Source organism: Cervus elaphus, chromosome 24, assembly GCF_910594005.1.
Source record: "Cervus elaphus chromosome 24, mCerEla1.1, whole genome shotgun sequence".
NCBI classification, from domain to species: domain Eukaryota; kingdom Metazoa; phylum Chordata; class Mammalia; order Artiodactyla; family Cervidae; genus Cervus; species Cervus elaphus.
In genome coordinates this window covers 59,725,558-59,741,159 of record NC_057838.1, presented here as the reverse complement: position 1 = coordinate 59,741,159, position 15,602 = coordinate 59,725,558, and the positions used below count along the sequence as shown (strand labels likewise).

The window sequence follows — 15,602 nt, the reverse complement described above, 5'->3', positions numbered from 1 at the left end:
CCTCAGTGCGTACTGTGTGGGTTCCATCCAGCCCTGTTCCTTGTGCTCCTTCTCTACATCAGGTTAAGTCCCTTTATCTCAGACCACAAGTGCAACGGCTAGGTCTCCTTCCGCTTGTGCTCCTCGAATCCCTCCCTCCAGGTCCCTGGGAATCACCCCCAGGATCACACCATGCTTCAGTCAGCCCAGTCCCATCTCCTCCAGGAAGCCTCCCCTGTCCCTCTCTTTCCCCCACTCCCACCCACATAAAAACAAGCCTGGGTGTGTCAGATACTGCTTAAGGCCCTGGTCTGGGACTCCTAGTTTCCCCTCTCCTCTACACCCAAGGCACCTATTTTTATAGCCATATAATCCCTCAGTTGCCCTAGAGGTGCTTCCCCCCCAACTCTGCCCTTTGATGCCCCACAAATGGTTCTGAAGCATAGGGGTACTTGGTGGGGGAAGCGGCAAGGTGGTGCGGGGTGAAGGTATCCGCCCCCAGCACTGCAGTTCATCCCGGCTACAGGCAGTCCCAGGAAACCCCCAGCAAGTCCAAGTCCGAGGAGCGCCCCCTCGCCTCGCCCCGCCCTTTCCGCGGCCCGCCTGCGCAGAGGCCGCGCTCGCCCACGGCGCATGCGCAGCTGCCCATCTGGGTGTATATTAGGACGACAGGGATCGCGGCCTGAGGATTCTCGTCGACAAGGGCAAGGCTTGGTTCGGCGCTTTCACTTGGGTACCTGCGGCCTCCGCCACCTCCGCCGAGTTCCCCGCGCAGGTGAGGGCCCCGCGCTCTTCGTGCGCCTGGGGCAACCCGACCCCAGTGTGTCCTGCCTGCCGGCGCCCCGCTGCCCTAGCCGTTGGGACCCCATCCCCCACCGCACTAATCACCCGCCACCTTGGGGTCAGCCTTTTTTGTGCCCGATCTCCTACCACATCGGCCCCTTCCGCCATTCCCCATTTAATCGACCGCTTTCGAACGGCCATTCCCCATTTAACCGACTGCTTCCGAATTCCTGTCTTAGACACCTCGTTCGTTAATCGTTAATCTCGAGTCCTAGACACTTCCTCCCCCACCTCTACCCATAACTTCTGACCTCCCCTGCCCAGGACCACCGCTTTCCGCCAGACCCAAGGCCCTCGTGTTTTAACCCTTGCTTCTTCCCGGTTGGAGAAGGAAATGGCAACCCACTCCACTACTCTTGCCTGGAAAATCCCATGGACAGAGGAGCCTGGTAGGCTACAGTCCATGGGGTCGCAAAGAGTCGGACACGACTGAGTGACTTCACTTTCACTTTTCTTCCCAGTTAGTCCAAGCGGCGTTTCCCCTTGTACCCTTGGCCTTCTGTACGCCTCTCCTTTCTCAGTTATGCCCAGTTCATGGAACTGTAGGGGCATACCCTCGGGGAAATCCTGGCCTCAGGAACCCAGGGCTGGACTGGATGCCTTCTTGGGAGTTTTGGGAGTGTGTGGGGACCAGGAGAAGATCAGGATCCCTAAGAGTCCTCTCTGCTTGGATGGATGACAGTGGCTTCTTCCCTGGCCTCACTTCACCACCTGGGTGGGTGCCAAGGTGTCTTATCTGCACTGTGCATCTTTCTCAAGGATCTTCTGACTTCCCAAACCTGTTCCTGACTTGTCCCTCATGTCCCAACCCCTTGCTTATTAATCATCATTATTTACGGTATTTGGTAAAGTAGCTTTGCAGGTGCCTTTGTAGGTAGCTGGGGAATGAAGAAGATGGTGATCTGGGTTGCATGTGGTCACCACTTCTTAGCCCCTCATCAGTGCTGTCCTTAGACATTTTTGAGTGAGACTCGTTAGTATCCCAAGGTACCCTTGCTACAAACTTCAGGTGACAATCCAGTGACCTTGGGGTGGTATTTGCACAAATATTAACAAGTGTTGGTGTCACTCCTCATCTTTGTGCAGGATCAGTGTACCTCCGGGAGATGGAGACTGTTGTTCGTCGCTGCCCATTCTTATCTCGAGTGCCTCACGCCTTTCTGCAGAAGGCAGGCAAATCTCTATTGTTCTATGCCCAAAACTGCCCTAAGATGATGGAAATTGGGGCCAAGCCAGCCCCTCGGGCCCTGTCCACTTCAGCAGTACTCTGCCAGCAGGTCACAGAAACCCCTCCAGCTAATGAGAGTAAGTGTCATTAGCAGTGAAGTAGAGGGTGGCGGGATGTCTGCATTCGTTATAACCTTGGAAGCAGTTCTGGTACACAGTGCTGATGAGGATCATGCTGAGGGGTTACTCTGTGCCAGGCTCAGTTCTTTGCATAGATTATCTCATGGAATCATCATCCTAACCCCACAAAGTAGGCACTTTTAGTTTTCACATCTTTAAAGGTGAAACAGTGGCCAGTGTTCCACCTTATGGGTTGCATGTTGGTATCTGTTGGGAGTCTGTCAGTGTCTCATTCACGTAAGGCTAAGAATCTTTGGAATCTTTCTGTAAAGTTGGAATCTAGAAGCCTGTAACTTCTAAAGTTGTGATTTTTTATTTCTTTTTTTTTTCCTTGCCTTTGCTATGTTGCCTGACCTGTGCCTTTTGCCCTCAACTGCTTTCTCTGTGCTATGCCTTCCCCAAATTCCTGCTAATTACTTAGGCAGTCACCCCTTTTTTAAAAAATCACTTATTTATTTGGCTACACCAAGGTCTTAGTTGCGACATGTGAAATCTAGTTCCCTGACCAGGGATCAATCCCAAGCCTCCGTCACTGGGGAGTAGAGTCTCAGCCACTAGACCATAAGGGAAGTCTCAGGCAGTCACTTATCTTATACTTTATCTTTTTGTCTGGCTCCAGACCACGTGGGCTATTCCAGACTAAACCATCTTCAAAGTCAACTCTGTTAGTTGCTCAATTGGGTCCAACTCTTTGCAAGCCCATGGGCTATAGCCTGTCACGCTCCTCTCCACGGGATTCTCCAGGCAAGAGTACTGGAGTGGCTTGCCATTTCCTTCTCCAGGCAGATTCTGTACCATCTGAGCCACCAGGGAAGCCCAGAAAGTCAGCTGTGCCTGTGTGCTTTTCAGTTACGTTAGGCTACACTGAGGTATCTAGCAACCCCTGAGTCTCAGGGGCTTAACACACAAAAGATTTCTATCTTGTTCACACTTTGGGTCATCAGGGCCATTGTCTTCTAAGCAGTGACCTGGTGTTCCACACTTTGGTGTCCTAAAGGTTTACCTCTGAAATAGATGGCTTTGGGGTCACTCTTGCTTGAGGGGAAAGTGAGAAGGTCTCAAACCAGCTCATCTTTTAAAAACTTTTCATAACAGTAAATTTCAATTTTGAACAACAATAATCAATGAGGGCCAATTTTGTTTCACTTGTGTCCCCATTTACCGTGTCTACTCCCGCTGTACTATTTTGAAACTGGTTTCAGAAATTCCCTCTGTAAATATCAGTATTGTACCTTTAAAAGATATGAGTTCTTAAACCACCATCACAGTACCATTATCACACCTAAAAGATGATGCAGTTTCCTAATATCATCAAATACTCACTGATCCCCACCAGCTCTTGGGTATTTTAGCCAGGAAGCAACACATAACATCTATTGGTCAGAACCAGTAACAGAGCTCCAACTAAATGCCAGCATACTGTCCTTATTCTCTTTTTTACTTTTTTTTTTTTTTTTACTGTGGCAAAGTACATATAATATAAAACTTCCCATCGCAACCACTTTTACGTATACAGTGGTATTAAGTATATTCATATTGCTCTGCAGCCGTTACCACCATCCATTGTCCAGAACTCTTTGCATTGTCCCAGACTGAAACTCTGGCAACTCAATCCTAACTCCACCCCCCATTTTCCTCCCCCAGGCCCTGGCAGACATGATCGAACCTTCTCTCTCTGACTTTGACTACTCTAGAAATGTCACTTAAGTGGAATCATACAGCATTTGTTAAAGTAGTAATTTTTTTTAACACATCTTTACTTTGTATATTAATTTTTAAATTTTGTTTTTAATAAAGAGATCAGAGATTTAGTTCTGGTCTGTCTTTTCCAGGAGAGAATTCAACTTTTCAGATTCCACTTAATTCTGGGGAATAATTTACCCTATAGGCTTGTTAGGTATGTTCTTTGGGTGTGAACTTGTAAGAAAAGAATGGTTTTTATTCTTTTAGTAGAAAGGATTTAATCCTTTGTAGGACTTTTTTTTCCTCCTTACCCTTGTTTAGGAATTAGCTACGGCTTTTTTTTTTTACTGAACAATCAAAACCCTGTTTTACCAGTCTGTCCTAGCCATAGATTTCTCTTGTATTCCTGGCTGAGTAAAATGTGACTTGTCCACTTGACAGACTATCATGTAACCATCCCAGATGATACTCAGAAAATATTTACTAGCTTATGTAGATCTTTATAATGAAAAGGGCATATTAAAACAAGCGTAGAGGTAACTCAGCTGGTAAAGAATCTGCCTGCAATGGGGGAGACCTGAGTTCGATCCTGGGGTTGGGAAGATCCCCTGGAGAAGGGAACAGCGACCCACTTCAGTATTCTGGCCAGAATTCCATGGACTGCATAGTCCATAGGGTCACAAAGAGTCAGAAGTGACTGAGAGACTTTCACTTCAACAACATACAGAATAAGTAAAACTTTTTCTAAACTTGCACAAAAGGGGAAAAGATAGTTAATATGCCAAGTTGTCTGCAGTGGTTATGGCGGGGGTTGTTTGTTTTCTGGTGTTTTGTTTGTTTTGCCACACCGCACAGCATGTGCAACTTCCCCAACTAGGGATTGAACCTGTGCCCCCTGTAGTGGAATTGTGGAGTCTTAGCCACTAGACCACCAGGGAAGTCCTGATATGGGTATTATTTTTTTTTTAATGGTTATGTTTTGAATGATAGATCTCTGTTTTTCTAGACTTCCTACAATGAATATGTATTTAATGACTTTTATAGTGAATGAAATGAACTTGAAAGCAATTTTTTTGGCCATGCCACATGGCATATGAGATCATCGTTCCCTAATCAGGGATTGAACCTGTGTACTCCTGTAATGGAAATGCAGAGTCCTAACCACTGGACTGCCAGGAAAGTCCCATATCTGGGGTTTTTTTTTTACTTTCCTTTTAGAAGATTTTAATAAAAACTGTATTACTGTATGGAGACATCTTACCCAAGTTATAGGCTAGCCTGGCCTATGACTCACAGGAGTATCCCAGAATGATGAAGAAAGACTTCAGAGGAAGATGAACACATTTGCTCAAGGGGAGAGGGAAGTCTAGGAAATTGATTCCCAGCCAACTGTGTTAAGTCATGAACTTCTTTGAGCCATTTAGAGAAATCTGATAATTTATATGTTAAGCAACAGTAAGCTTTTTTGGTCAAGAATCTAAACTGATGTTTTTGGTTTAGAAAATAATAGCAGAGAAAAAGTTGTATGACCACTTCCAGTTACCTTCAAGAGTGTGTCCTCTCATGAAATATACTGAGTGTATTAGGGGCAGATTTACTGAAAATAATCCAACTCAAGAAACAAGTGGGCCTCTGTCCTGAGCGGCCAGATCCGATGCTTCAGTTTTTCCGTTTCCCCCCTCAGAGGATAAAACCGCCAAAGCCGAGGTGCAGCAGGTTCCCGACAGATCGCAGCAGGCTCCTGATGGGTCCCAGCAGACTACAGATGGCACGCAGCTTCCGTCTGGACACCCTTCCCTTGCCTCGAGCCAGGGCACTGGGAGCAAATGCCCTTTCTTGGCAGCCGAGATGAGCCAGGGCGGCAGCAGTGTCTTCCGAAAAGCCAGCCTGGCGCTTCAGGAAGATGTGCAGGAGATGCATGCCGTGAGGGAAGGTAAGCATGACAGGGACCCTCACAAGAGTGAAGAGGTCCTTCGGCTCCTCTGGACCCTCAGATTTGTCTGAGCTATTACTAGAGGAGTATTTGTGTCAGCATCTTCCTCTTTTAGGGCCAAAGAGAAAGCTCATCTAGATAGGGGACTGTGTGGTAAAACGTGGGAGTTTCTTTTCTCTGTGTGTTGTGTAGGGTGTGACCAGCTTTTACAGTAACTCTTTAATTTCTGAAAATACCCCACAGGCATAAACTGTTACTGGTTGCCCTGTGTTTCTTTCCCATCATCTGGTGGAATAAAAGGGAAAAAACAGTGTTACTGCAGTTAGTGCTGGTCTCAGGACTCCCAAGCTGTGTTAGTGGTGGTAGTTGTGTGGAAGCCTTAATTCCATTTGTGGCTGTATCCATGGAACACACAAGGTCCCCAAGAAACCTCACCAGCAGAAATGATCAAATGGCTGGAATTGTTTTCTATAAAGAAAATTGTCTCAGTTAGGGTTGGGAGGTACAGTGGGGAAGGCATGCTAACCAGCTGGGGGGGCGGGGAAGCTTTTGGAGTTTAATATTCCTCAAAGCTGGCTGGTAGCTCTGAAAACAAAACGAAACAGTAACTAAAGAAGAGAGGCTTCATATATTCAGTTACATCTCACTTTGGTTATGATGAGCTATTTTTATGAACTAGGCAGTAAGCCACTTTTGACAATATGTCTGGAAGGTATTGTGGACTCAGAATAGAACACTGATCCCCTGTGCCTCTTGTTACTTGTATTCCAGAGGTTGCCCAAACCTCAGTGAATCCCAGTGTGATTAATGTGAAGACCGAAGGAGGGGAGCTGAATGGACTGTTTAAGAACTTTCAGGATATCATGCGAAAGCAACGACCAGAAGGAGTGTCCCACCTTCTTCAAGATAACTTGCCAAAATGTGAGTCTCCCTGATATTTTCCCAGTGCAAGACAGTTTATAACTTAAACATACATCAGATTAAACATATAATTGCATGGTGAGTTGAGGATTAAAAACCACGTCCCTGGGACTCCCCTGGTGGTCCAGTGGTTAAGACTTAGCACTTCCAAGGCAGGGGGCCTGAGTTGCGTCCCTGGTCAGGTAACTAGATCCCACACGCCGCAACTAAAGATCCCTCATACCACAACTAATAGATGGAAGATTCTGCATGCCACAACTATTAATAAGACCCAGTGCAGCCAAATTAAGTAAAAAAAAAAAACCATGCCCCTTGCTTGATGCAGGTTGGTGCTCTTGTCTATAGTAAATGCCAGTCCGGTTGAGAGCCTGCCTCCTCCTTCTTAGCACCTACTGTCTGCTCACGAAAAGTGAAAAGTGAAAGTCGCTCAGTCATGTCTGATTCTTTGCAACTCTGTGGCGTATACAGTCCATGGAATTCTCCAGACCAGAATACTGGAGTGGGTAGCCTTTCCCTTCTCCAGGAGATCTTCCTGACCCACAAATCAAACCGGGGTCTCCTGCATTACAGGAGGATTCTTTACCAACTGAGCTATCGGGGGCGGGGGTGTGTGTTAAATGCTTGGCACATACAGTGTCCTTTGAGACATACACAGTCTTCTTGCCCAGATGAGTACTTCCTTCATTTGTCCAGAACCTCCCTACTGCCAAGTGACTGAGCTGGGATGGGAACCCAGGTCTTCCACCAAAGTCTAGATGTGCTTTTTAACCATCAGATTGTTCCATCTTTTGTTTGGTTTTTAGCTGTTTGCACTTTTCAGTATGATCGTTTCTTTGAGAAGAAAATTGATGAGAAAAAAAATGACCATAGCTATCGAGTTTTCAAAACTGTGAACCGGAAGGCGCAGTCCTTCCCCATGGCAGATGACTATTCGGACTCTCTCATCAGCAAAAAGCAGGTGTCTGTCTGGTGTAGCAATGACTACCTAGGAATGAGTCGCCACCCACGGGTGTGTGGAGCCGTCATGTAAGTAGCTCTCAGCTTTCAGATACCATTGGCATGACTTAACAAGACATTGATAATTTACAGGGATTGGATCTTTTATAGGGGAAAATTTTAAAGGCACCGTAACGTGTAAGTAGTTGATGGAGCCCCTCTTTATGCAAGGGTTCAAGTTTCTGGGCTCACTGACTACATGTCTGCTCACTTCCTACTTCTCCATAAGCAAGGACTCCTCTTACACCAAGCAGTCTTGCACATACCTGCCCTGCCTTGTAGGTGTGGATGGAGAAATACAAATTGAGCAGCAGTGGGATGGTAGAGCCTGTCATTCATGTCCTTCAGGAGGTTAGCCATGGTTAAGGACACCTGAGAGAGTTGCTGGCCAAATTCCCCAAGGAGGCTTGCCAGAGGGAACCCAGTCTGAGGTTTAATAATAGAGACAGCCTAAGATTATGGGACTGGTTCGCAGAGGGTATAACTGACAATCAGTCAAGATGTCCCTCTAGAGCCTGAGGTCATGTTATTAGAGAAAGAGATGTTTGTCAGAGAAAAGAAACCTTTGTAAATTAACTAAGCTCAACTAAGACTGGTAAGTGGACACTTGCTCTTGATCCCCCCAGAGGCATCATCACCCTGGTGTTGAGACTTTCTCCCACCCAGTCTAGACAGGAAGTGATTGAAACTTCTGGCCACATATTCACAGGGAAAGAAGTGCTACATCAACATCAGTTTCAGTCTCCTGAATCCTAGAGGGAGGAACTGTTCTTGTAGTATTCAGAACCATGAGATTTATTTTCTGTCTGCTTTTTTTTTTTTAAAGAGACACTTTGAAACAGCATGGTACTGGAGCAGGGGGTACTAGAAATATTTCTGGAACTAGTAAATTCCATGTGGACCTGGAGCGGGAGCTGGCTGACCTCCATGGAAAAGATGCTGCACTCTTGTTCTCCTCATGTTTTGTGGCCAACGACTCAACCCTCTTCACTCTGGCTAAGATGATGCCAGGTAGGAAGCCTGCTGTGGGTGCCTTAGAATTGTCTGGGTTTCTTAGTAATAACAGGGAGATAACAAAAAAGACCAAAACCACTCAAGAGATATGCTAGGAACTGGGAGCATTTGTTCTTGAGTTGAGCATGAAGTGTTAACTGAGTTAACATTCTGAGTTCTGGTAGAGCATGATAACAATGAAGAATCAGACTTGCAGGGCTTGTCCTTACAGTAATTGCTTCCAGTGTGCTTTGTATTCCAAGAAAATCTGTTGGAGAATTCTCTTAATCATGTGTAGTTATCTTTTGATTGAGTTTGGAGTGAGAGGGCCAGATTTGAAAGCAGATTAACTGCGTGCCACTGGGTTATTTTATATCTATGGGCCCTCTCAGAGGAGAAACACTAGTTAGTTATTTTGCCAGAAAGAAACTGGCATGCAGGGTCTTTTTCCTATAGGGCAAAGTAGCATTTTCAGGGCAAAGTCTGTTGTCCTTGACTGTTGAGAAAATAATCTGGCTTTGGTACAGATGGCAATAAAGCGCATTTTTTGTCTTGTTAGGCTGTGAGATTTACTCTGACGCTGGGAACCATGCCTCCATGATCCAAGGGATTCGGAACAGCGGAGTGCCAAAGTACATCTTCCGCCACAACGATGTCAGCCACCTCCGAGAACTGCTGCAGAGGTCCGACCCTGCTGTCCCCAAGATTGTCGCCTTTGAAACTGTCCACTCAATGGACGGTAAGTCTATCTAGAGGCCAGCCTGAAAACTTTTAATGAAAACAAGGCCTGAACTTAAAAGCATGATGTTATTTTTGTAGTTTCTTTTCTTTTCACTTTCTGCCAGGATTTTGTAGTTGGGGGACACTGTATAGATTTGGGTGATTGTAGATATTCTACTTTGGCTTTTACTAAGCTCCAAATCTCAAAACAGTCCAGAAACTGGGGGAAGTTCATTGCTTTCCCCAATACTAAAAATATCTTAGAAGGTAAATTATTGTGTTCTAACCCTTACCAAAACAGAAATCTGTGAGACAGCAAGTGCTTCAGCATGGTCTGTGGTCTCTCCTCAGGAGCAGTGTGCCCGCTGGAAGAGCTGTGTGACGTGGCCCATGAGTTTGGAGCAATCACCTTTGTGGATGAGGTCCACGCAGTGGGGCTCTATGGGCCACAAGGCGGAGGGATTGGCGATCGGGATGGAGTTATGCCAAAAATGGACATAATTTCTGGAACACTTGGTATGTGTGCTCTGCACAGTCTGTAATCCATACTAAAATTAAATTCTGACTCAGTGGTAAAGAATCCACCTGCCAATGCAGGAGATTAGAGTTCCATCCCTAGGTCAGAAAGATCCCCTGGAGGAGGAAATGGCAACCCACTCCAGTATTCTTGCTTAGGAAATCCTATGGACAGAGGAGCCTGGGGCCTAGTCTATGGGGTTGCAAAAGAGTCAGACAAAACTTAGCAACTAAACAACAAAACCAGGGACTGCTGGTCTAATGGGTCAGGTGAGGGGATGGTCTGATAGCATCTAAAGCCTGGGTCACTTTTTTGAGCAAGTTTTTATTTTCTCAGTGAGTGGCACAGCTTAGCAGAATCCCTTGAGTCATGGAGACCTGGCCCGCAGAATCAAAGTAAATCTCATAGCCTAACATGACGGAAGTACCATTTGTTGCCCTCTGAGCTCATTCCAAACACAGCTGTGGCTCTAGGTATACACCGTGGCAATAGCTTTTACTGTCTGTGCATCAGATTGTTCCCTTATATTAAAAAGAAATCAAAAGGAAGAATTTCAGTGCTGTTCTCCTGGAGCTACCGGCTCAGGTGCTGTGTGGTGAAGTGCCGAGCTCTGTCGCTAGCGCGTGGGAACAGTCCAGTTCACCCAGTGTCTTTGTATATCCTCTGCTCCTCCTAGTTGAGAGGCAGCGTCTCTTGGAGCAACTCCAGAAGCCATAGCCATGCTGCCTGCTGGGTGTAAGTCTTGCCTGTGTAACTCACTATTGGTGTCACCTTGGATTGGCGGTTAACTTCTCTGTGCCTCAGTTTCCTCATGGAGGTAACAGTAGACCCCACCTCAGTTTGAAGAATATAAGTGAACAGTATTCAGACAATTACTATAGGCCTTCTCTTCGTCTATGAAATAAAAATGTCATCTATACAAATTTGAGAATTTCCGAAGTTAGTAAAGCAGTTGTAGACACATGCACTGGCTGGCTAAAATGCCACTTTACAGCCTGCACCTTGTAAAGGATGGCAAGCAAAAAAGAGTGTCCTTCAGCCCCGTCAAGAGGCATGAGGACGTCGTGCAGACCAGGAGAGCCTGGGGTTCTTGGGGCAGAGCCCTGCCAGGAGAACTCTTGTTCAAGTGTCCTAATTCCAGCCTCCCTTTTCTTGTAAAGAGCTCTCATGGCATGGGCCCTTTGAAGGTGTGGTCCCTGAGAGATGAAAAGGGCTGGAGAGAAAAATTTTCCATTGTGACAGCTTATACCAGTCCAGCCATGTGTGGGGTTGAAGCAAGAATGTTAATTACAGAATATAATGTTTAAGATCGAGGAGGACTCTCCTGGAGTCCTTAATCTTGAAATCTGAGATACTGATTATGTAAGGGAACTCATGAAGAACTGAAAAATGAGGCCAGCCCTAAATCAACCATAACAGGGTCTGAGTTTTCATGTTTATCCAGCAAACACTCCTTGTTGGAGTTTTGTGATTACTTAAGTAGAAATTAATACCAGTCCTGCCAAAACAAGTTAGTGTCTTTAGCTGGCTGACATTCTGGCCTCAAGGGTAACACTCAGAGTGAGCACCCAGCTGGACCCCGTCCAGAGCAGGTGCAGTGCAGAGTGCGGGGGATGCAGCCGCCCTGGGTGGGAAGGGAAGACAGAGGGGAGGTGGCACTCAGTGTTAGGCACGCTGGGACCAGCCGCTGGTGCCAGACCTGGTCTGGAGACCTGTGCTTTGATCCTGGTCAGACACCAGCTTGGCCATTTGACTTTGGGCAAGACCCCTTTGTAACACTCTCAGCTTTTTCCCTTTTGGAAATGGGCTGCTGCCCCTTGATTTGAGTCTTAGGACAAACAAAGGAGAGAGAGAAGAGTAAGTGTTCTGAGGCTCTGCAGCGCCTGGCTGTGCACACTTAGGGCAGTCGCTGTAATCAATGAACCTGTCTCCTCCTAGGCAAAGCCATTGGCTGCGTTGGAGGGTACATCGCCAGCACGAGTTCCCTGATCGACACCGTCCGGTCCTATGCAGCGGGCTTCATCTTCACCACCTCCCTGCCGCCCATGCTGCTGGCTGGAGCGCTGGAGTCTGTGCGGATCCTGAGGAGCGCTGAGGGCCGGGCACTTCGCCGCCAACACCAGCGCAATGTGAAGCTCATGAGGCAGATGCTGATGGATGCCGGCCTGCCAGTGGTCCACTGCCCCAGTCACATCATCCCTGTCCGGGTAATGACCTGTGACTGGACTTGCTGGGGGCTGGGCCTCTGCACTTGACCAGGAGATGTTCTGGTTCACGCCTTCCTGAACTTGGGCTGGGCAGGGTGACTGTTGGGGCAAAGGGCTGTAGCCAGTAGCCATCTGCCATGTTTCTGCCTTTGGCTGACTTCAGCAATGAGAATGAAGCCTTTGAGCCCAGCAGGCTAGAGCAGAGGTTCCTTTTCCAGCGCACTAGCCTTGACAGGGTAAACACAGAGCTTGTGTCTGGGAAGCTCTAGAAGCCGGAGCTTGGCTAGCTCTGAAGTATGGCTTTTTATTCATTTCACTGTGACATAGGTCTTGCTCTGCCTGCTACAAAGGGCAGCCTGTTGGCGTCACGGTTGAATTCATCTGAGTAGCAGAGCTGGTATCACCAAAGCTGCCTTCATCCCCAGGGTGCACACATCCACTGCCATCACAATAGGCTCACGGGAGCTCCCGCTTCCCCCCTCTAGAGCCTGGGAGGGAGATCAGTGTGAAAGTTACTTCTAATATGGCTTCATTCTCTGATCTGTGGTGAACAACCCTTTAAACTGCAGGTGTCGGGGCAGCACTCTGCCTCTCTGCCAGGTTTGCATATGCAACTCGAGCCCAAGCCACTTGGACACGTGTGTGACTAGTCTCTGCTGTCTGGTTCCAGCCTTATCTTCTGTTATTATCAATCTTAGGTGGCAGATGCTGCTAAAAACACGGAGGTCTGTGATGAACTAATGACTAGACATAATATCTACGTCCAAGCCATCAATTACCCCACAGTGCCCCGGGGCGAGGAGCTGCTGCGCATCGCCCCCACGCCCCACCACACGCCGCAGATGATGAGCTACTTTGTGGGTGAGTAGCCAGAGAGCTGCCAGAGCCCCGAGGGAGAGTGGCGTGAAGCTGTCTGCAGCATTTATAACTCAAGCCATTCAGATTTGTCTCTTCTTTTTCCAAGTAATTAAGAATATTCTCAGGTGGTACAGAAGTGTGAAAGACGTTTAGTCGTTTGCTCCACTTCATGGGAAGCACTGAGGGAGCCTGCTGATCTGCTCAATGTTCCCATCGATGCCTCTGTCTGTGTGACTCCGGGACCCCCGGTGGTGGCTGGGCAGGAGAGATGCCTGACAGCCTGAGCCTGCCCCGGCCTCCAGAGCTCAGCTCTGCACTTCTCTCTTCTCTGAAAACTGACTCACACCTAACCCCTTCTGTTCAGCATTTCAGACTCTCACAGTTCTGTATAACCCAGTCCTTTCCCCCACATCCACATGAAGGCAGAGACTGAACAGGCTGCTCATAGCTGCCTCTGCCTCGGAGGTGTGCTGCCCTCCTGAGCCTCCACCGCGGCCCACGGTGGTTTCCCCGCCTCTAGCCTTTAGGGCTACTCCACAAGGAACCAGCCGTCCCGCACAGTGGAGCCGTGTGGGAGCAACTTCTCTGAAGGGTGTAAAGTAAAGCCAGACCTGGGTTTTCTCTATTTTTTAAGTAACAGCCTATTAAGATAGAATTCACATATCACAAATTCTAACCTTTCAAAATACGTAGTTCAGTGGTTTTTAAGTTAATGGTGTGCAACCGTCAGCACTCTGATGCCAGAATGTTTTTATCACCTCAGAGAGAAACTTTACACCACTTGCAGCCACATCCCAGCCCTGATCCAGTTTTTGTCTGTGAACTTCCCTATACATAACACTTTATGTAAATGGAATCGTACAATATATGACCCTTTGTGCCTGGTTTATTGCACAGCACAGTGTGTTCAAGGTTTCATCTATGTTGTAGCTTGAGTTGGTACTTCATTCCCTTTTACTACCAAATAATTCTCAGTACAGATATACCGCATTTTGTTTATCCATCAATTGGTGGACGTTTGGGTTGTTCCCACTTTTTGACTATCATGAGAAAAAGGAAGAAAGAATGCTACTGTGAACACTTGTGTACAAGTTTTTATTGAGGACATATATTTCCATTTGTCCTGGGTATGTACTTCGTCTAATCCTAAAAAACTTTCTCCTCACAGATCATCTGCTGGCCACATGGAAGCGAGTTGGGCTGGAACTCAAGCCACATTCCTCAGCCGAGTGCAACTTCTGCAGGAGGCCACTACATTTTGAAATGATGAGCGAAAGAGAGAAATCCTACTTCTCTGGTATGAGCAAGCTGGTGTGTGCTCAGGCCTGAGTGTGTTGTGCCCTAAGTTAGTCCACCTACCCCAGGTCACACTGTATCCAGGTAGTCCCTCCATAGTTGTCTTTGTATGTGAATTAAATTATATTAATTTTAATCTATGGTAAACACGTAGTCCAGAAAATAAATTCTTGTCTAAATCAGGGTTCCTGTTTTTACTGGCTACTGAATCAGAAAGTCGTTCGTCCCTTTAAACTGAGTCTGTATTGTTGAGATGTGTGAGAATATCCTGGTCCAAGGTAGTGGCTCCAGACCCTACCCAGGATGGCACGGCCTCCCAGAATGCCGGAAGCTAGCATGTCCTTTTTTGAAAATTAGAGTATGATTGCTTTGCAATGTTGTGTTCGTTTCTGCTATACAACAATGTGAACCATCTGTACCTATACACGTATCCCCTGCCTCTCGAACCTCCCTCCCACGCCCCCATCCCACCTCGCTAGGTCATCACAGAGCACGGAGCTGAGCTCCCTGTATTAGACAGCAGCTTCCCACCTGCTCTCTGTTTTCCACATGGTAGTGATATGTCAAGCCCAGTCTCCCAGTCTACCCTCCCCTCCCCCGGTGGTGTCCACATGTCCATTCTCTATGTCTGCATTTCTACTCCCGCCCTGCGAATAGGTTCACCTGTACCATCTTTCTAGCTCCCACATACATGCGTTCATATACAATATTTGTTTTTCTCTTTTTGAGTTACTTCACTCTGTATGACAGACTCTAGGTCCGTCCACGTCACTACAAAAGACTCAGATTTGTTCCTTTTTATGGCTGAGTGACATTCCATTGTATATATGTAATCTTTGACAAAGGCAAGAATATACAAGGAGAAAATACAGCCTCTTCAATAAGTGGTGCTGGGAAAACTGGACAGCTACATGTAAAAGAATGAAATTAGAATACTTCCTGACACCATACACAAAAATAAACTCAAACTGGATTAAAGACTTAAATGTAAGGTGAGACAGTATAAAACTCTTAGAAAAAACGTAGGCAGAACACTCTTTGACATAAATCACAGCAAGATCTTTTCTGACCCACCTCCTAGAGTAATGAAAATAAAAATGAATGTGACCTAATTAAACTTACATGCAGAGTACATCATGAGAAACACTGGGCTAGAAGAAGCACAAGCTGGAATCAAGATTGCAGGGAGAAATATCAATAACCTCAGATATGCAGATGACACCACCCTTAAGGCAGAAAGCGAAGAGGAACTAAAAAGCCTCTTGATGAAAGTGAAAGAGGAGAGTGAAAAAGTTTGCTTAAAGCCATT

General features: G+C 46.7%; 2 protein-coding genes across 3 annotated transcripts in view; one reads left to right on the top strand and one right to left on the bottom strand.

Annotated features, from left to right (window-relative positions):
• The window catches only part of POC1A (POC1 centriolar protein A), a 117,860-nt gene that overhangs the window by 98,664 nt on the left and 3,594 nt on the right, over positions 1–15,602 (bottom strand). The gene's annotated exons all lie outside the window — the stretch shown is intronic.
• ALAS1 (5'-aminolevulinate synthase 1) lies at positions 604–14,477 on the top strand. Of its 2 annotated transcripts, XM_043885382.1 has the most exons (11): positions 604–754; positions 1,909–2,127; positions 5,537–5,785; positions 6,557–6,706; positions 7,510–7,732; positions 8,529–8,713; positions 9,255–9,434; positions 9,767–9,931; positions 11,871–12,139; positions 12,838–13,000; positions 14,166–14,477. In XM_043885382.1, exons 1-11 carry the CDS (start codon positions 613–615, stop codon positions 14,324–14,326), a joined length of 2,106 nt encoding a protein of 701 aa, XP_043741317.1. In that variant the 5' UTR covers positions 604–612; the 3' UTR covers positions 14,327–14,477. The 2 variants fall into 2 exon arrangements, with proteins under 2 accessions (XP_043741317.1, XP_043741319.1); XM_043885384.1 differs by lacking the exon at positions 1,909–2,127.